Source organism: Cetorhinus maximus, chromosome 17 (genome assembly GCF_964194155.1).
Source record: "Cetorhinus maximus chromosome 17, sCetMax3.hap1.1, whole genome shotgun sequence".
Taxonomy (NCBI): Eukaryota; Metazoa; Chordata; class Chondrichthyes; order Lamniformes; family Cetorhinidae; genus Cetorhinus; species Cetorhinus maximus.
Window position 1 is genome coordinate 89,168,223 of NC_135895.1, and position 20,831 is coordinate 89,189,053.

The 20,831-nt window shown below is 52.6% G+C and overlaps 1 protein-coding gene across 1 annotated transcript in view; it reads left to right on the forward strand.

Moving 5' to 3' along the window:
- qsox1 (quiescin Q6 sulfhydryl oxidase 1) overlaps positions 1-20,831 on the forward strand; it is a 118,117-nt gene that overhangs the window by 41,441 nt on the left and 55,845 nt on the right. Inside the window, exon 5 of the mRNA XM_078561558.1 lies at positions 17,852-17,942. Within this exon, the coding sequence (XP_078417684.1) occupies positions 17,852-17,942 (91 nt within the window). The remainder of the gene's footprint in view (positions 1-17,851; positions 17,943-20,831) is intronic.

The window sequence follows — 20,831 nt, forward strand, 5'->3', positions numbered from 1 at the left end:
GCCCCCCCCTCCCCAACTTGCTTCTTCACCAACACCCCGACCCCCCCTGCCCAGCGTCTCACCTCCCCTCTACACCTTGAGACTCCCACACTTACCTGGTTCTGGACTTCCAGGACTTGGAACTGCTTGCACTTCCAGTCCTGTCCACTGCAGCCCCTCTGCCACTGCTGGGACTACAGAGCTAGTGGCCAGTCAGATTGGCCGGCAGCTCTCTGAGTTAGCTGGGACTTCCTCCCAATGGAAGTCTCGTCTCCAGTCAATTAATGCTGTTTCTCTCTCCACATATCTGCTCAGTACATCCAGCATTGTCTGTTTTTATCCCAGATGTACAGCATCTACAGTATTTTGCTTTTTTTGTAACGAAAATCTCTTTTTATGAAACTACAATCTCACTTGCATTTCTTCAGAATACAGCCATTTCCACAGCAAAATTCTCATATTGTGCTTGTGTATTTTCTTGCAAGACAATTCATACAGTAGAATGACTGAACATCACCTGTACATTAAAAAAATGAGCTGGATGAAGGTAATGGGAACACGACCCACTTACAATGTGGGATTGAACATTCAGTCCGCTGCAGGATAAAACTCCCTCCAATTTGTCCTAACTACCCACCCTAATCTCTGCATCAGTAGAACACCAGCACGCCAATTCTCAAGCCAGCTATCCTTGTGTGCTAGCCCACCAACTCCAATGAGTGAGACTGGCTGTTGGTGCTCAATTATGGATAGCTTTGAACTGTGGAGACCTATCCATCACAAAAAGACCTGAAACCGACCCTCAGTTTGTTATATGTTGGAACCTAATGGCTGGGAGAGATGGAGACACCTTTCATCCCATCATGATTCATGGTCTGTATTCAGGAAGGACAATATACTAGTCCTCTACACTCTCCCTAACCAACTCACCTTTCATATTACTGATAGTTCTTTTTGTTATAATGCCATGGACATTTTTCTAGACTTCACCATACTTACCTCAAAAAACACCACCATCACTGAGTACCCTACCTTACATCTTGGGAATCGGCATTGATGATAGGCTTAACTAGACCAGCCATAGCAATACTGCAGCTACAAGAAGCTGGGCACTCTTCGATAAGTGGCTCACCTCCTGACTCCCTCAATGCCTCATTAACATCTGCAAGGCTCAAGTCAGGAGTGTGATGGAATGCTAACACAAATGAGTGTGGTTGCAATGACACTCCAGGTGCTTAACTACCATCAGGACAGAGCAGTTCACTTGATCAGTGCCTCTGCCATAGGACTGAGTATCCACCTTCTCTAGGACAGGCACACTATACCTGTAGTATATGTTGTCTACAGGGTGTCCTGCTATGATTTACCAAGATTACTTTGGCAGGCTTTCTTAGCTCTGTGATCTCTACCAGCAAGAGAGATGAGAATAACAACACGTGGAAACACTATCACCTGCAAATGTTGCTCCATCACACACCATCCTGACTTGGATATGCACCAATATTCCTTTAATCGCTGCTGGATCAAAATCCTGGAATTTGATACTTAACACCATGGTGGGAGCTTCACCACAAGAGCAGTTCATGACTGCCCCCCGAGCACCTTCTCAAGGCAAGTAGGGATGGTAAATAAATGCGGCTCTGCCACCATCACCCATGTCCCTCGTACAAATTTTTTTTTAAAATTCGTTTGAATAGTTGAGATGGAATAATATTGAGCAGGTCTTCATTTTGAAACATTCCATTAGTGTGTTGTGATTATCAAGGTTGAGCTATCTCTGGAGGGTGCCTGGCTTTGGAATAAAGCTTTGGTTTCAGCAACTGATGCTTAGCAGGAAACTTGGATGCAGTGTAGCCAGGTGTTGAAGGGATGACCTCAGCTGTGGCACCTGCATCCCAATGAGGTATCGCAGAGAAGATGGAAGGAAGCTGGAAATCTCAGCTCGTGAGAGACCGGCAAACGGACTTGTATGTCATTCCACATGGTGCCCTCTGATCCAAGCAGCTATTTCCATTGTACCAGGTCTTCATCCCAGACAGTCCCAATTGCACAGAGTTCCTGATCGAAGTGCACTTGTCTAATTATCCATACTCCTAAAGTTCATCTCATTAACCTCAACATCACACCACAGGTTTGCCAGTTCTGTGTAGGTCCTCTCTCTCAGCATCCTGCATAGCAATTTACATCCGAATTAGAAGAGAGATTTTCCCAAATGTAGATTATCAACTTGAAATCAATGGGAATGAAAATCAGGAAATATCTTAGAACAGGTCGATCCAGAATGCCAAATTTATAGCCAAGCAGCAAGTTGAAAATCCAGCCCTAGTCTTTAACTGTCTCCAAGGATCTGCTTCTACACTGTACACCGGGTTTTTTATTATAGTAGAGAGAGTAAGCTCCTGTAGGAATGGTGGCTGGATTTGAACATTAGGGAAAGCTAAGTTATATTAATGGAACGGAAAGACACACACATGCCTAGGTTCTGTCAGCTAGAACAGAAATCTGATGTACATGGCCTCACCCCCTCCCAATCTCTACAAACACCTCCAGCCTTACAATTCTCCAAGAACTCTGTTTCTTCAACTCCGCCCCTGCTTCACTAACCCACACCATTTGTGAACATGCTTTCAGCCGTTCAAGCCCTGTACTCTGGAATTCCTTCCATAAACCTCTCTGCCCTTCCATCTTTCTCTTATTTACGATCCTCCAGCCTCTTTTAACCAATGCTTTGATTACGTGCATTAATATTTCCTCCTTTGGTTCAATGTCCATTTTCGTTAGATTGCACTCTGATGAAGCACTCCTTGGGATGCTTTACTATATTAAAGGCACTATATAAATGCAAGTTGTTGTTGAATCACCTGCAATGGCTTCTCTTCCCTCTCCCACATTGTTACCTCTGGTGTCTCCTAAGGATCTATCCTTGGTACCCTCCTATTTCTGACCTACGTGTTACCCCTCAGTGATGTTATCCATGTCAGTTTTCACATTTGCATTGACAATACACAGTTCTACCTCACCACCACCTCTCTTGACCTCACCACTGTCTCTAAATTGTCACTTTGCTTGTCTGACATCCAATACAGAATGAGTAGAAATTTCCCCCAGTTAAATATTAGGAAGACCAAAATGATTGTTTGTGATCCCTGCAGCAAACTCTGTTCCCCAGCTACCGACTCTATCCCTCTACCTGGCAACTGTCTAAGGCTGAACCAGACAGTTCACAACTCTAGTGTTACATTTGCCTCAGGGATGATCTTCTGCCCATATACCCACTCCATCACTAACTCTGCCTATTTCCATGTTCTAGCCCCTGTAACATTGTCCAACATCGCCCCTGCCTCAGCTCATCTGCTGCTTCATTCATCTCTTTACAATCTCTAGACTTGGCCTCGTGTCTTCTATCCTCTGTCAGGTTGATGTCATCAAACCTCTGCTGTCCATGTCCTAACGTGCACCAAATCCCATTCAGTCATCGTTCCTGTGCTTGCTGACCTACCCTGGCTCCCAGTTAATTTTGGTTTTAAAATCCTGAAACTTGTTTGTAAATCCCTCTATGGCCTTGCCCCTCCCTGTCTCTGTAATCTCCTGCAACCCCACACCCCTCCAAGATATCTGCACTCTTCCAGTTCTGGACTCTTGAGCAACCTTGATTTTAGTCTCCCCACCCACACCTCTCCAACTCTCGCCCTCTCTTTTATCCTTTAAAATGCTCCTTAAAACTTGCCTCTTTAACCAAGCTTTTGGAAATCTTCCCTACTATCTGCTTATGTGGCTCGGTGTCATCCTTTATTTGATAACCCTCCTATGAGGCTCCTTGGGACATTATACCATGTTAAAGGTGCTATATAAATACAAATTGAAAGACTTGATACAACTGTTTTAAGTATAATACCACCTCCAACAATCTCCATAGTGCAGGGCGACCCCTGGTGGACAGTGACAGATAATTCAGAGTCCCCAAACTTTCCAATGAAAATAGAATATGCTGGAAACACTCAGCCATCAGGCAGCATCTATAAACTGGTTTGATTAAAGTTATGGACCTGAGTATATACTGAATTTTTTTTTGTTTTGTTTTTATTTCAACTTCCTCAGCATTTTTTGCTTTCTGTTTCCTTAAACTTTGCTCTTGCGCATGTGTCACATCGACACCACAATACATACAAGATCAGGAGCAAACACAGTGCAAATAACATCAGTTGAACTTAATCATTCTTGGGCTGTGAGGCAGGTTTATGACTGGAGGATAAAGCAAGCATTAAAGGGGTAAGCATTGGGATGTGGGTATGCAGAGTAGAAACTTCTCATTCAGGGCTATTTCTTATGTAAGGTCTGTCAGGTATTTAGAAAAATGGTAAAGTACTTGTTTTGTAAGATACTCCATTCTCACATTGCAAAGTAGTTGTTCTTATCGTTTGGTGATAACCCAGTTCATATTATCTTGTACTGTCGTTTTAGGTTATTTCTATCACCTTTGATATGATAGTAGTTCTGTTATGCTTCAGTGCTGCAAGGGTTAAGTCATCTGTCACCACAATGGGAGTAAGTGAAGGCTTTAAGTAAAGGTCCTGTAGATCAGAGTAGGCTTATGACCTGCAATTTGTTAAGAGCAAGCATTTTTCATTGTCTTCTCCCTAACATATCTTTTCTTTTTCCCAAATGAGTTCAGCAGTGCAGGTATCACAGGGAGGCAGGCTGTTGGGACATTGGTAAAGCATTGTCAAATGATGAGATTATGGGGTTACACCCGCAGGTGCCCTCCTGCCCCCACCACACCACTTCCTACCATCTCAGACATACCACAGAGAGGATGCAGAAGAGCGCGTTTTGAGGGATAAATTTGATAGTTCTTTCAAACAGGCATGGTGAAAATGGCCTCTTTCTGTTCTGTTCTGAACAACTGTATGGTTAATTCCTTCTGGTAGCCAGCATTGGGTGAGTTTCTCATGCTCAACATGAAAAAAGAACAAGTCCCTTCACACCCTCGTAAGTTGACCCTGGTAGTAAATTCAGAAACCCCCATGTTGATATATTCAGATCTGAGGTTATGTAATTTTCTCCTCTCCTAAGTCCTTCACTCCCTTGCCTACATGTCCATAACTCATGGTGTAAGTCTGGGTTGTGAGTCCAGAGTGCTGCAGTCATACTTTGTACTGTCTACCTGTAAATGTACTTCCAACAGAAGGTCAGAACAGAGCACTTGAAGCTGGAAACTGTGGTGGATTCTTTAGCGATGTCATCTGCACTCCACCCTTCGGATAGGGGACAGCTGTGGGTAGCAAGAAGTCTTTGTAGAATCACAGAATCATACAGCATGCAAGGAGGCCCGTCATGTCAATGCTGGATCTCTAAAATTGTGCCAATTACCATAATCCCAAGTCTCTGCTCTTTCTACAGAATCATGCACGTTTTATCTTTTTAAATGGAGATACAATTTCCTATTGAAAGTTCCTATTGGATCTGTTTCCACTGCCCCTTTGGGCAACGCATGCCATGTTTGGCGGATGTACTGAGGCAGGGATAGATTCGGACAATGTTATTGTGGAGCTTTATCATGGCAAGGATATGGGGTCAGAAACTCAGCTTGGGGTCAAATTTGACACTTAAGGATGCACAGTCTGGGTTATTTTGAGATGGTGGCTGGAGAGGGAGATGGAGTTGTTGGCAAGGATACGGAGTTTGGGGTGGGGGCCAAAGACAATGACTTCAGTGTTTAACTGGAGGAAACCACGACTTATTCAAGACTGGATGTTAGTCAAACAGTTTGACAGCACAACGGCAGTTGAGAGGTCAAGAAAGGTTAAGCTTACATGTGGAATCTGAGCCTTTGTCTGCAGTTAATCTCTTGAAGGGTAGCGAGACAAAGAAAGAAGGCCACAAAAAGATTTTTGCCATGAAGACCCTACATTGAATGAGTTTGGGCAGGCTTTCACCATGTTCTGAAGATGATCATACTAGGGCTGAAAGAAGAGCCATTACTTGGAATATTCAGGCTATGATCAGATAGGTATGGGGTGTGGGGGAGGCGCTGGGTATGATCGGATAGGTATAGGGTGTGGGGGAGGCGCTGGGTATGATCGGATAGGTATGGAGTGTGGGGGAGGCACTGGATATGATCGGATACGTATGGGGTGTGGGGGAGGCGCTGGGTATGGTCGGATAGGTATGGGGTGTGGGGGAGGAGCTGGGTATGATCGGAGAGGTATGGGGAGTGGGGGAGGCGCTGGGTATGGTCGGAGAGGTATGGAGTGTGGGGGAGGCGCTGGGTATGATTGGAGAGGTATGGGGTGTGGGGGAGGTGCTGGGTATAATCGGAGAGGTATGGGGAGTGGGGGAGGCGCTGGGTATGGTCGGAGAGGTATGAGGTGTGGGGGAGGCGCTGGGTATGATCGGATAGGTATGGGGTGTGGGGGAGGCGCTGGGTATGGTCGGATAGGTATGGGGTGTGGGGGAGGCGCTGGGTATGATCGGTGGGGTGTGCGGGAGGCGCTGGGTATGATCGGAGAGGTATGGGGTGTGGGGGAGGAGCTGGGTATGATCGGAGAGGTATGGGGTGTTAGGGAGGCGCTGGGTATGATCGGAGAAGTATGGGGTATGGGGGAGGCGCTGGGTATGATCGGTGGGGTGTGCGGGAGGCGCTGGGTATGATCGGAGAGGTATGGGGTGTGGGGGAGGAGCTGGGTATAATCGGAGAGGTATGGGGTGTGGGGGAGGCGCTGGGTATGATCGGAGAGGTATGGGGTGTGGCGGAGGCGCTGGGTATGGTCGGATTGGTATGGGGTGTGGGGGAGGCGCTGGGTATGATCGGTGGGGTGTGGGGGAGGTGCTGGGTATGATCGGAGAGGTATGGGGTGTGGGTGAGGCGCTGGGTATGATCGGAGAGGTATGGGGAGTGGGGGAGGTTCTGGGTATGATCGGAGAGGTATGGGGTGTGGGGGAGGTTCTGGGTATGATCGGAGAGGTATGGGGTGTGGGGGAGGCGCTGGGTATGATCGGTGGAGTGTGCGGGAGGCGCTGGGTATGATCGGAGAGGTATGGGGTGTGGGGGAGGTTCTGGGTATGATCGGAGAGGTATGGGGTGTGGGGGAGGAGCTGGGTATGATCGGATAGGTATGGGGTGTGGGGGAGGCGCTGGGTATGATCGGAGATGTATGGGGTGTGGGGGAGGATCTGGGTATGATCGGATAGGTATGGAGTGTGGGGGAGGCGCTGGGTCTGATCGGAGAGGTATGCGGTGTGGGGGAGGTGCTGGGTATGATCGGAGAGGTATGGGTTGTGGGGGAGGCGCTGGGTATGGTCGGAGAGGTATGGGGTGTGGGGGAGGCGCTGGGTATGGTCGGATAGGTATGGGGTGTGGGGGAGGCGCTGGGTATGATCGGAGAAGTATGGGGTGTGGGGGAGGTGCTGGGTATGGTCGGAGAGGTATGGGGTGTGGGGGAGGCGCTGGGTATGATCGGAGAGGTATGGGGTGTGGGGGAGGTGCTGGGTATGATCGGAGAGGTATGGGGTGTGGGGGAGGCGCTGGGTATGGTCGGAGAGGTATGGGGTGTGGGTGAGGCGCTGGGTATGATCGCTGGGGTGTGGGGGAGGCGCTGGGTATGATCGGTGGGGTGTGCGGGAGGCGCTGGGTATGATCGGAGATGTATGGGGAGTGGGGGAGGCGCTGGGTATGGTCGGAGAGGTATGGGGTGTTAGGGAGGCGCTGGGTATGATCGGAGAGGTATGGGGGAGGTGCTGGGTATGATCGGAGAAGTATGGGATGTGGGGGAAGTGCTGGGTATAATCGGAGAGGTATGGGGTGTGGGGGAGGTGCTGGGTATGGTCGGATAGGTATGGGGTGTGGGGGAGGCGCTGGGTATGATCGGATAGGTATGGGGTGTGGGGAAGGCGCTGGGTATGATCGGATAGGTATGGGGAGTGGGGGAGGCGCTGGGTATGATCGGATATGTATGGGGTGTGGGGGAGGTGCTGGGTATGATCGGAGAGGTATGGGGAGTGGGGGAGGCGCTGGGTATGATCGGAGAGGTATGGGGTGTGGGTGAGGCGCTGGGTATGATCGGTGGGCTGTGGGGGAGACGCTGGGTATGATCGGAGAGGTATGGGGTGTGGGGGAGACGCTGGGTATGATCGGAGAGGTATGGGGTGTCGGGGAGGCGCTGGGGATGATCGGAGAGGTATGGAGTGTGGGGGAGGCGCTCGGTATGATCGGAGAGGTATGGAGTGTGGGGAAGGCGCTGGGTATAATCGGTGGGGTGTGGGGGAGGCGCTGGGTATGATCGGATAGGTATGGAGTGTGGGTGAGGCGCTGGGTATGATCGGTGGGGTGTAGGGGAGGCGCTGTGTATGGTCGGATAGGTATGGGGTGTGGGGGAGGCGCTGGGTATGGTCGGTGGGGTGTGCGGGAGGCGCTGGGTATGATCGGAGAGGTATGGGGTGTGGGGGAGGCGCTGGGTATGGTCGGATAGGTATGGGGTGTGGGGGAGGCGCTGGGTGTGGTGGGGTGTGCGGGAGGCGCTGGGTATGATCGGAGAGGTATGGGGTGTGGGGAAGGCGCTGGGTATGATCGGATAGGTATGGGGAGTGGGGGAGGCGCTGGGTATGATCGGATATGTATGGGGTGTGGGGGAGGTGCTGGGTATGATCGGAGAGGTATGGGGAGTGGGGGAGGCGCTGGGTATGATCGGAGAGGTATGGGGTGTGGGTGAGGCGCTGGGTATGATCGGTGGGCTGTGGGGGAGACGCTGGGTATGATCGGAGAGGTATGGGGTGTGGGGGAGACGCTGGGTATGATCGGAGAGGTATGGGGTGTCGGGGAGGCGCTGGGGATGATCGGAGAGGTATGGAGTGTGGGGGAGGCGCTCGGTATGATCGGAGAGGTATGGAGTGTGGGGAAGGCGCTGGGTATAATCGGTGGGGTGTGGGGGAGGCGCTGGGTATGATCGGATAGGTATGGAGTGTGGGTGAGGCGCTGGGTATGATCGGTGGGGTGTAGGGGAGGCGCTGTGTATGGTCGGATAGGTATGGGGTGTGGGGGAGGCGCTGGGTATGGTCGGTGGGGTGTGCGGGAGGCGCTGGGTATGATCGGAGAGGTATGGGGTGTGGGGGAGGCGCTGGGTATGGTCGGATAGGTATGGGGTGTGGGGGAGGCGCTGGGTGTGGTGGGGTGTGCGGGAGGCGCTGGGTATGATCGGAGAGGTATGGGGTGTGGGGGAGGAGCTGGGTATGATCGGAGAGGTATGAGGTGTGGAGGAGGCGCTGGGTATGATCGGATAGGTATGGGGTGTGGGGGAGGCGCTGGGTATGGTCGGAGAGGTATGGGGTGTTAGGGAGGCGCTGGGTATGATCGGAGAGGTATGGGGGAGGTGCTGGGTATGATCGGAGAAGTATGGGATGTGGGGGAAGTGCTGGGTATAATCGGAGAGGTATGGGGTGTGGGGGAGGTGCTGGGTATGGTCGGATAGGTATGGGGTGTGGGGGAGGCGCTGGGTATGATCGGATAGGTATGGGGTGTGGGGAAGGCGCTGGGTATGATCGGATAGGTATGGGGAGTGGGGGAGGCGCTGGGTATGATCGGATATGTATGGGGTGTGGGGGAGGTGCTGGGTATGATCGGAGAGGTATGGGGAGTGGGGGAGGCGCTGGGTATGATCGGAGAGGTATGGGGTGTGGGTGAGGCGCTGGGTATGATCGGTGGGCTGTGGGGGAGACGCTGGGTATGATCGGAGAGGTATGGGGTGTGGGGGAGACGCTGGGTATGATCGGAGAGGTATGGGGTGTCGGGGAGGCGCTGGGGATGATCGGAGAGGTATGGAGTGTGGGGGAGGCGCTCGGTATGATCGGAGAGGTATGGAGTGTGGGGAAGGCGCTGGGTATAATCGGTGGGGTGTGGGGGAGGCGCTGGGTATGATCGGATAGGTATGGAGTGTGGGTGAGGCGCTGGGTATGATCGGTGGGGTGTAGGGGAGGCGCTGTGTATGGTCGGATAGGTATGGGGTGTGGGGGAGGCGCTGGGTATGGTCGGTGGGGTGTGCGGGAGGCGCTGGGTATGATCGGAGAGGTATGGGGTGTGGGGGAGGCGCTGGGTATGGTCGGATAGGTATGGGGTGTGGGGGAGGCGCTGGGTGTGGTGGGGTGTGCGGGAGGCGCTGGGTATGATCGGAGAGGTATGGGGTGTGGGGGAGGAGCTGGGTATGATCGGAGAGGTATGAGGTGTGGAGGAGGCGCTGGGTATGATCGGATAGGTATGGGGTGTGGGGGAGGCGCTGGGTATGGTCGGATAGGTATGGGGTGTGGGGGAGGCGCTGGGTATGGTCGGAGAGGTATGAGGTGTGGAGGAGGCGCTGGGTATGATCGGATAGGTATGGGGTGTGGGGGAGGCGCTGGGTATGGTCGGATAGGTATGGGGTGTGGGGGAGGCGCTGGGTATGATCGGAGAGGTATGGGGTGTGGGGGAGCAGCTGGGTATGATCGGAGAGGTATGGGGTGTGGGGGAGGTGCTGGGTATAATCGGAGAGGTATGGGGTGTGGGGGAGGCGCTGGGTATGATCGGAGAGGTATGGGGTGTGCGGGAGGCGCTGTGTATGATCGGAGAGGTATGGGGTGTGGGGGAGGCGCTGGGTATGGTCAGATAGGTATGGGTGTGGGGGAGGCGCTGGGTATGGTCAGATAGGTATGGGTGTGGGGGAGGCGCTGGGTATGATCAGTGGGGTGTGCGGGAGGCGCTGGGTATGATCGGAGAGGTATGGGGTGTGGGGGAGGTGCTGGGTATAATCGGAGAGTTATGGGGTGTGGGGGAGGTGCTGGGTATGATCGGATAGGTATGGGGTGTGGGGGAGGTGCTGGGTATGATCGGAGAGGTATGGGGTGTGGGGGAGGTGCTGGGTATGATCAGAGAGGTATGGAGTGTGGGGGAGGCGCTGGGTATGATCGGAGAGGTATGGGGTGTGGGGGAGGTGCTGGGTATAATCGGAGAGGTGTGGGGTGTGGGGGAGGTGCTGGGTATGATCGGAGAGGTATGGGGTGTGGGGGAGGTGCTGGGTATGATCAGAGAGGTATGGGGTGTGGGGGAGGTGCTGGGTATAATCGGAGAGGTATGAGGTGTGGGGGAGGCGCTGGGTATGGTCGGAGAGGTATGGGGTGTGGTGGAGGCGCTGTGTATGATCGGAGAGATATGGAATGTGGGGAAGGCCCTCGGTATGATCGGAGAGGTATGGAGTGTGGGGAAGGCGCTGGGTATGATCGGATAGGTATGGGGTGTGAGGGAGGCGTTGGGTATGATCGGAGAGGTATGGGGTGTGGGGGAGGCGCTGGGTATGGTCGGAGAGGTATGGGGTGCGGGTGAGGCGCTGGTATGATCGCTGGGGTATGGGGGAGGCGCTGGGTATGATCGGAGAGGTATGAGGTGTGGGGGAGGCGCTGGGTATGGTCGGAGAGGTATGGGGTGTGGGGTAGGTGCTGGGTATGATCAGAGAGGTATGGGATGTGGGGGAGGCGCTGGGTATGATCGGAGAGGTATGGGGTGTGGGGGAGGCTCTGGGTATGATCAGTGGGGTGTGGTGGAGGCGCTGGTTATGATCGGTCGGGTGTGGGGGAGGCGCTGGGTATGATCGGAGAGGTAAGGGGTGTCGGGGAGGCGCTGGGTATGATCGGAGAGGTATGGGGTGTGGGGGAGGCACTGGGTATGGTCGGAGAGGTATGGAGTGTGGGGGAGGCGCTGTGTATGATCGGAGAGGTATGGGGTGTGGGGGAGGCACTGGGTATGGTCGGAGAGGTATGGGGTGTGGGGGAGGCTGCGGTATGGTCGGAGAGGTACGGAGTGTGGGGGAGTCACTGGGTATGGTCGGAGAGGTATGGGGTGTGGGGGAGGTGCAGGTTAGGATCTGAGAGATATGGAGTGTGGGGGAGGCTAGGGTATGGTCGGAGAGTTATGGGGCGTGGAGGAGGCGCTGGGTATGATCGTTGGGTGTGGGGGAGGTGCTTGGTATGATCGGAGAAGTATGGGGTGTGGGGGAGGCGCTGGGTATGGTCGGAGAGGTATGGAGTGTGGGGGAGGCGCTGGGTATGGTCGGATAGGTATGGAGTGTGGGGGAGGCGCTGGGTATGATGGGAGAGGTATGGGGTGTGGGGGAGGAGCTGGGTATGATCGGAGAGGTATGGGGTGTGGGGGAGGCGCTGGGTATGATCGGATAGGTATGGGGTGTGGGGGAGGCACTGGGTATGGTCGGAGAGGTATGGGGTGTGGGGGACGTGCTGGGTATGATCGGAGAGGTAAGGGGTGTGGGGGAGGTGCTGGGTATGGTCGGAGAGGTATAAGGTGTGGGGGAGGCGCTGGGTATGATCGCTGGGATGTGGGGGAGGCGCTGGGTATGATCGGAGAGGTATGGGGTGTGGGGGAGGCGCTGGGTATGGTCGGAGAGGTATGGGGTGTGGGTGAGGCGCTGGGTATGATCGCTGGGGTGTGGGGGAGGCGCTGGGTATGATCGGAGAGGTATGGGGTGTGGGGGAGGCGCTGGGTATGGTCGGAGAGGTATGGGGTGTGGGTGAGGCGCTGGGTATGATCGCTGGGGTGTGGGGGAGGCGCTGGGTATGGTCGGAGAGGTATGGGGTGTGGTGGAGGCGCTGTGTATGATCGGAGAGATATGGAATGTGGGGAAGGCCCTCGGTATGATCGGAGAGGTATGGAGTGTGGGGAAGGCGCTGGGTATGATCGGATAGGTATGGGGTGTGGGGGAGGCGTTGGGTATGATCGGAGAGGTATGGGGTGTGGGGGAGGCGCTGGGTATGGTCGGAGAGGTATGGGGTGCGGGTGAGGCGCTGGGTATGATCGCTGGGGTGTGGGGGAGGCGCTGGGTATGATCGGAGAGGTATGAGGTGTGGGGGAGGCGCTGGGTATGGTCGGAGAGGTATGGGGTGTGGGGTAGGTGCTGGGTATGATCAGAGAGGTATGGGGTGTGGGGGAGGCGCTGGGTATGATCGGAGAGGTATGGGGTGTGGGGGAGGCTCTGGGTATGATCAGTGGGGTGTGGTGGAGGCGCTGGTTATGATCGGTCGGGTGTGGGGGAGGCGCTGGGTATGATCGGAGAGGTAAGGGGTGTGGGGGAGGCGCTGGGTATGATCGGAGAGGTATGGGGTGTGGGGGAGGCACTGGGTATGGTCGGAGAGGTATGGAGTGTGGGGGAGGCGCTGTGTATGATCGGAGAGGTATGGGGTGTGGGGGAGGCACTGGGTATGGTCGGAGAGGTATGGGGTGTGGGGGAGGCTGCGGTATGGTCGGAGAGGTACGGAGTGTGGGGGAGTCACTGGGTATGGTCGGAGAGGTATGGGGTGTGGGGGAGGTGCAGGTTAGGATCTGAGAGATATGGAGTGTGGGGGAGGCTAGGGTATGGTCGGAGAGTTATGGGGCGTGGAGGAGGCGCTGGGTATGATCGTTGGGTGTGGGGGAGGTGCTTGGTATGATCGGAGAAGTATGGGGTGTGGGGGAGGCGCTGGGTATGGTCGGAGAGGTATGGAGTGTGGGGGAGGCGCTGGGTATGGTCGGATAGGTATGGAGTGTGGGGGAGGCGCTGGGTATGATGGGAGAGGTATGGGGTGTGGGGGAGGAGCTGGGTATGATCGGAGAGGTATGGGGTGTGGGGGAGGTGCTGGGTATGATCGGATAGGTATGGGGTGTGGGGGAGGCACTGGGTATGGTCGGAGAGGTATGGGGTGTGGGGGACGTGCTGGGTATGATCGGAGAGGTAAGGGGTGTGGGGGAGGTGCTGGGTATGGTCGGAGAGGTATAAGGTGTGGGGGAGGCGCTGGGTATGATCGCTGGGATGTGGGGGAGGCGCTGGGTATGATCGGAGAGGTATGGGGTGTGGGGGAGGCGCTGGGTATGGTCGGAGAGGTATGGGGTGTGGGTGAGGCGCTGGGTATGATCGCTGGGGTGTGGGGGAGGCGCTGGGTATGATCGGAGAGGTATGGGGTGTGGGTGAGGCGCTGGGTATGGTCGGAGAGGTATGGGGTGTGGGTGAGGCGCTGGGTATGATCGCTGGGGTGTGGGGGAGGCGCTGGGTATGGTCGGAGAGGTTTGGGGTGTGGTGGAGGCGCTGTGTATGATCGGAGAGATATGGAATGTGGGGAAGGCCCTCGGTATGATCGGAGAGGTATGGAGTGTGGGGAAGGCGCTGGGTATGATCGGATAGGTATGGGGTGTGGGGGAGGCGTTGGGTATGATCGGAGAGGTATGGGGTGTGGGGGAGGCGCTGGGTATGGTCGGAGAGGTATGGGGTGCGGGTGAGGCGCTGGGTATGATCGCTGGGGTGTGGGGGAGGCGCTGGGTATGATCGGAGAGGTATGAGGTGTGGGGGAGGCGCTGGGTATGGTCGGAGAGGTATGGGGTGTGGGGTAGGTGCTGGGTATGATCAGAGAGGTATGGGGTGTGGGGGAGGCGCTGGGTATGATCGGAGAGGTATGGGGTGTGGGGGAGGCTCTGGGTATGATCAGTGGGGTGTGGTGGAGGCGCTGGTTATGATCGGTCGGGTGTGGGGGAGGCGCTGGGTATGATCGGAGAGGTAAGGGGTGTGGGGGAGGCGCTGGGGATGATCGGAGAGGTATGGGGTGTGGGGGAGGCACTGGGTATGGTCGGAGAGGTATGGAGTGTGGGGGAGGCGCTGTGTATGATCGGAGAGGTATGGGGTGTGGGGGAGGCACTGGGTATGGTCGGAGAGGTATGGGGTGTGGGGGAGGCTGGGGTATGGTCGGAGAGGTACGGAGTGTGGGGGAGGCACTGGGTATGGTCGGAGAGGTATGGGGTGTGGGGGAGGTGCAGGTTAGGATCTGAGAGATATGGGGTGTGGGGGAGGCTAGGGTATGGTCGGAGAGTTATGGGGCGTGGAGGAGGCGCTGGGTATGATCGTTGGGTGTGGGGGAGGTGCTTGGTATGATCGGAGAAGTATGGGGTGTGGGGGAGGCGCTGGGTATGGTCGGAGAGGTATGGAGTGTGGGGGAGGCGCTGGGTATGGTCGGATAGGTATGGGGTGTGGGGGAGACGCTGGGTATGATCGGAGAGGTATCGGGTGTGGGGGAGGTCCTGGGTATGAGCGGTGGGGCATGGCGGAGGCGCCAGGTATGATCGGTGGGATGTGGGGGAGGCGCTGGGTATGATCGGTGGGGTGTGGGGGAGGCGCTGGGTATGATCGGTTGGATGTGGGGGAGGCGCTGGGTATGATCGGTGGGGTGTGGGGGAGGCGCTGGGTATGATCGGTTGGATGTGGGGGAGGCGCTGGGTATGATCGGTGGGGTGTGGGGGAGGCGCTGGGTATGATCGGTGGGGTGTGGGGGAGGCGCTGGGTATGATCGGTTGGATGTGGGGGAGGCGCTGGGTATGATCGGTTGGATGTGGGGGAGGCGCTGGGTATGATCGGTGGGGTGTGGGGGAGCCGCTGGGTATGATCGGTGGGGTGTGGGGGTGGCTTGGGTATGATCGGATAGGTATGGGGCGTGGGGGAGGCTGGGGGTGTGCTGAGCTTGATGAGAAAGGGGACTGGAGCGGTGGAGCAGTCTCTATCTTGATGACAGAATTCCATGACTCCTCACACATACTGTTATTGGTGATTGTGGAGAGGAGAGAGGTTTAAGGAGATGGTTGATCATGTCGAGCAGAAGCCAGGGCTTTATCTTTGCATTTCAGGATGATCCTGGTGTGCCGGCCGGTTTTTGGTGGAGGAAAGTGAGGCCTTGAAGAGTGTGGGGCAAGTCTGGTAACTGATGGTTTGGCCAGCAATGTGCCAGATACACTCAAATGCCTGACTCTCTCCCACTTGATGAAGTGAAGGGGAGGGCGGGGATGGTGCAGACCGAAGAAAGTGACCAGAAAGGGAAGCAATTAAGGGTCTATTAAGGACATTGCCATCAAAGATGTAAATGTAATAGTGTTTAAACAAATCAGCACAGACCATCTGAACCTTTGGAGGGGTTAAGATTAAACAGCAGTGTCCTTCAGTATCTGCTTCTACAGAACAAATAGTTATTCAGAGACTTACCCCCTGCCCTCTCAACTGGGAAAATATGAGTAGCTGGGAGTGGGGATGGATCTTCTGCACAAAATTGTTTTAAAAAAGTAAGAATTTATAAAAGTCACGGGAGAAATGATTTCAATCTGTAATTGTCCTGCTGATGTATTGGCTTAAAGGGCAAAGGTCAGCTGTGAAATTCTGAAAGGGCTTACATTTGCCTGGGCTTTCAAGGTGTTAAATGGGATTGCTGGAGGCGGAAGCAGAGGTTGATGTTTTAATAAATGGGGGTCGCCCCACGAGGGCCAAAGGCCATGGAAGTGTCAGACGGGGAATGTGTCTTCTTGCTTAGGCAAAGTTTGACAGTTGTGTAGAATACGTGTGGAAATTCGGTGGCGCAGAGGTTGCTGTTTCACCATCTGTCCTTCATCCCTTTGCCAAAGAGAGAATTCACAAGCAAGTTGGTGGCTGTGAAGGGGACTGCGATTATCATGTTTGAACAACTGGGAATACGCATGGGCCTTTTACTTCAGCGAGCTGAGTTTGAATCCAGGCCAGACAGTTGACTGTCGGCTAGCTCTGAAGATCCTACACTGAATGAGTTTGGGCAGAGTTTCACCCTATTCTGAGCAGGTGTGGAGCCGGAGCAGTAACCTGCCTCCATAAGTTTAGAGTTCCCACTCGGAGAAGTCACAAAGATGGTTGGTGTGGGAAACGGGAATAGTAATGCCATATTTGTGAAGTATGAGGGTGATCTATGTTTGGATTAAAGCATAGTACACTACATTTAACCTATCCTGTGCCTGGTCCGAGAGTGTTGACACTGGACACCAGAATTAGGAAAGTGCTCCAATTCTCAGCAACTGTAGAATTGAACAACAGCAATGTGTATTTGTATTAGCATCTTTAACATAATAAAATGTCCCAAAGTGCTTCACAGGAGCTTCATCTAACAAGATTTGACACCAAGCCACATAAGGTTACCTCTTAGGAAAGGCAACCAAAAGCTTGGTCAAAGGAGCATCTTAGAAGGAAGAGGAGAGAGGTAGAGAAGCAAAGAGGATTGGGGAGGGAAATCTAGAGCCTAGGCAACCAAAGGCTTGGCCAGCAACGGTGGAGTGGTTAAAATCAGGGATGTTCTCGATGCCAGAATTAGGTGAGCACAGATATCTCAGAGAGTTATGGGGCTAGAGAAGGTTACAGAGATAGGGAGGGACAAGGGCACAGAGAGATTTGAAAAAAAGGACAAGAATTTTAAAATTGAGAGTTTGCCTGACTGGGGGTCAATGTAGGTCAGCAAGCACAGGAATGATGGGTGAATGGTATGAGATAGGAAACGGGCAGCACAGTTTTAAATGAGCTCAGGTTTACGGAGGGTGCAAGGTAGGAGGCTGGCCAGGTGAGCATTGGAATAGTTGGGTCTTGAAGTAATAAATGCATGGATGAGAGTTTCAGCAGCAGATGTGAAGAGCAAGAGCAGAAATGGGCAATGTCACGGAGGTGGAAATCCATGATCTTTGTTACCATTAAGAGAGCTAGTTAAATCTTGCCAAATTGACATGATACAGGTGCCACCTGTACTTTACCAATGCATCTCAGGATTGTTGCTATGTTCCATGCTTTGACCAGCCATATCTCAGCAACTGGTCAACTGGTATAGAGTCTGCTATTGAGTGATCTGAATGAGGATTGGTGCACAAACCTCATTGTCTCCATTTGTTTGCCACAACAATGGATCTACCCCTGACCAGCAGTTTTCAGACTTAAAATTCTGTTAATATGGGAAGGCTGGGAGACTCCTGTAAATATACAGGTATCCAAGGAATTGGATATACGTGTGAAAATTGTATATATAATTTTCCTTTCTTTAATTATAGCATGGCAGAGGTACAGAACTTCTTTGTTGACAACAATGTTCAGTACTTGGCACTGATTGTCGAAGAAGGGAACTCCTACCTCGGCCGAGAGGTAAGCTCTGTGTTCTTAGACTTCAATTGTTCCCGATGTTTCATTTCGTCAGATGTAGCACTAATCTAATCCAGTTTGGTGGGGATGCCTGTTAATCTTCCCTTGGGTGTCTGCCCATCACCGATTGAAAAGGGTAGCTAGAAGCCCAAAGGCCTCTTATAATGCAGCTCAATAACAAGCCTCCAAGTGTTGTGCAACACCACAACTAAAAACACACTCTTCAGTACCCATTTCCCAGATCATGGATGGTGGTGACTAGTGACTTTGACTTCTCATCAAAGTGAGGATATCAGACTGAGAAAAATTGAATCATTTTCCTTTTTTCAAAAAGAAACTATATGCAATCAACAGGATACAATGCAGCTATTGAACAAGGTTATTTTAACCACATCTCCCTTTCAATAAGGATAAGGACAGCAATGTCATGGGAACACCAACAGCTAAAAGATCCCCTCCAAGCCACACCAACTTGCTTGGATGTGTGTGTATGGGTACATGTGGGGTGTCTGCATACCCAATTTCAGTAATTCAGTAAAGCGATTCTAGCCTTGCACGCTATTTGACAGGTTAATAGCCGTGTTGGTGAGACCAACTCCTGATAAGAGACTGTGTGAACTGAGCTCACCTTTAAAGTTTCAACAGTTACTGGGAGGGGAGATAGGGGACAACACTTCTCCCTACAAAAAGGGGACATGATTATAATTTTAACTAATCTGACTAAAAGTGATTTCTCACACAAAGGATGGCCGGAATATGGACTGTGCTGTTTTAGAAGGTCATAGATAAAGAATAGTTGGGCTGTTTACAGCACAGTTAGATACTTACTTGGGGTTATGGAATTTGGAAAGGGTATGGAATCTGAAAAGGGGTATTTACTCAGGGGATGGAATCTGGAAAGTGGTACCTACAGTCGGGGTAAGGAATCTGGAGAGGGGAGCAGCAAATTGGGATTGCATCAATTACCATGGCTAACAAAATGGTGGAATAAGCTTAATGGGCACAATGGTCCACTCCTGTTCCCAAAAACAGGCTGGGATTGAGGCTGACTGAGTAACAGCACAGATCTGAAGCTGAGCCATACAGACCAGGAAATGCTTAGTTTGCAGATGAAAGGGCAGGCCATTGTAGGAATGCTCCAGCTGGCCTCAGTGCCCTGGGATACTGAGGAGAAGAAAAGAAAATCCATCAGCTGAGTTTTCTGCTCCTGAGGAGATGGTTGCTATGCCAATTTTATTTTTCAGGCAGCAAGATTTGTCATTTGAGGATCGGAAAGTAAACCATCTTGACACTGCTGTTGAGAAGCATGGGCATGTGGCCAAGGACAGTCTGACTTGACTGTAAAGCCCCACATTGGAAGGGCCTGCCAATGCCCATTGACTGGGCTCACAGGTGAACAATGGTCACTTAACAGAGAGGCTGGCCCAGCCTGGGCCTCGTGGGACTGTATCCAACTAGGGGTGGCTGCCCCTAGATAGATTTTTGGGGATTATGGGAATTAAGGAATGTGGCAATAATGTGGGAAGGTAGAGTTGAGGTAAAAGATCAGCCATGATCTTGCTGAATTCCAGAGCAGGTTCAAAGGGCCAGTTGGCCTATTCCAGCCTCTTTTCCTTATGTTCAGGGAGGGAGGACCGATACTGAGGGGCACAGCTAGAGAATCGGATTTTTAACTGGCTTACTCTAGACAAGGGGATATGTGTTCCTGTTTTTAGTTCATTCACGGGATGTAGGTTTCACTGGCTGGGCCAACATTTATTGCCTATCTCTAGGTGCCCTTGAGAAGGTGGTGGTGAGCTGCTTTCTTGAACCGCTGCTGTCCATGTGGCGTAGGTATACCCACAGTGCTGTCGGGGAGGGAGTTCCAGGATTTTGACCCAGCTGAGTGAGGGTGGGGTTAGGGAGACCTTTCCGTGTAGCATAGCCCTCACTACTTTGCTGGGCTGGAATGTTAATGTTTCATTCTCTGTGTGGGGAGCCATCCTGGTGACCCCAGTCAGCAAGAAACTCAATAGAATTGCAGGGGTGGCAGCTTCTTTCTCGATTGTGGATTGTCATCAAATTCAGTAATCAGTCCAAACACACGTGTGCGCATTTGGCACCAAATTAACTTGCTGTAAAAAGGCTGACAGGATTAGGCATGGAAGGTAGAGCACAGAAATATTTGGCCCAACTAATCTGTGCTAGTGTTTGGACTCCATTTGAGTTTCCTACCACTCTATTTCACCTATAACCACTCCCTGAGTAAAAATGTTTCTTCTGAATTCCTTATTGGATTTATTGGTGATTCTTTCTCAATTCCTGCAGAGATCGTTGGGAGGAATATCATCTTAGCTTGTGTCAACAGGAGCCAAGCCGGCTGGTGAAGACGTAACCTAGACACAGAGCTTTTCTTTGTTCAGAGAGTTGATTGACTAGCCCAGTCTCACAGCTCTCCTCCCACACAACCTTGTGTCCCAGCTACCCCCTATGTCTAGACTCTTTTTATAAACAAAATCAATAACTTAAACTAAAAATTAATAAGGGGGTGACGGCCCCCGATGGGGCACTGTAAACTAAAACAGAAGCATGACAGGAAACTTACAAAACAAAATCAAAATGCCAATTCCGGTTTTGATGATGCACCCCAGTCCCCGCAGTGTCCACCAATTGCGGAAGGCCTCTAGCGTATCGGTGGACACCGCGTGCTCCCTCTTCAGGGCCACTCAGCCGCGGTAGAAGGGCAGAGAGTCAGGTCAGACGACCCTCTCGACTGCCCACTGCCTGGACCTGTTAATGGCCACTTTGGCCAGGCCTCCCCTATTTATATGTGCTCAAAAACAATTAATACCCATCGTCTGTTTCTCTTAACCTTAACAATGTAATTGATAAGACATTGACAGCCTGCTGGGT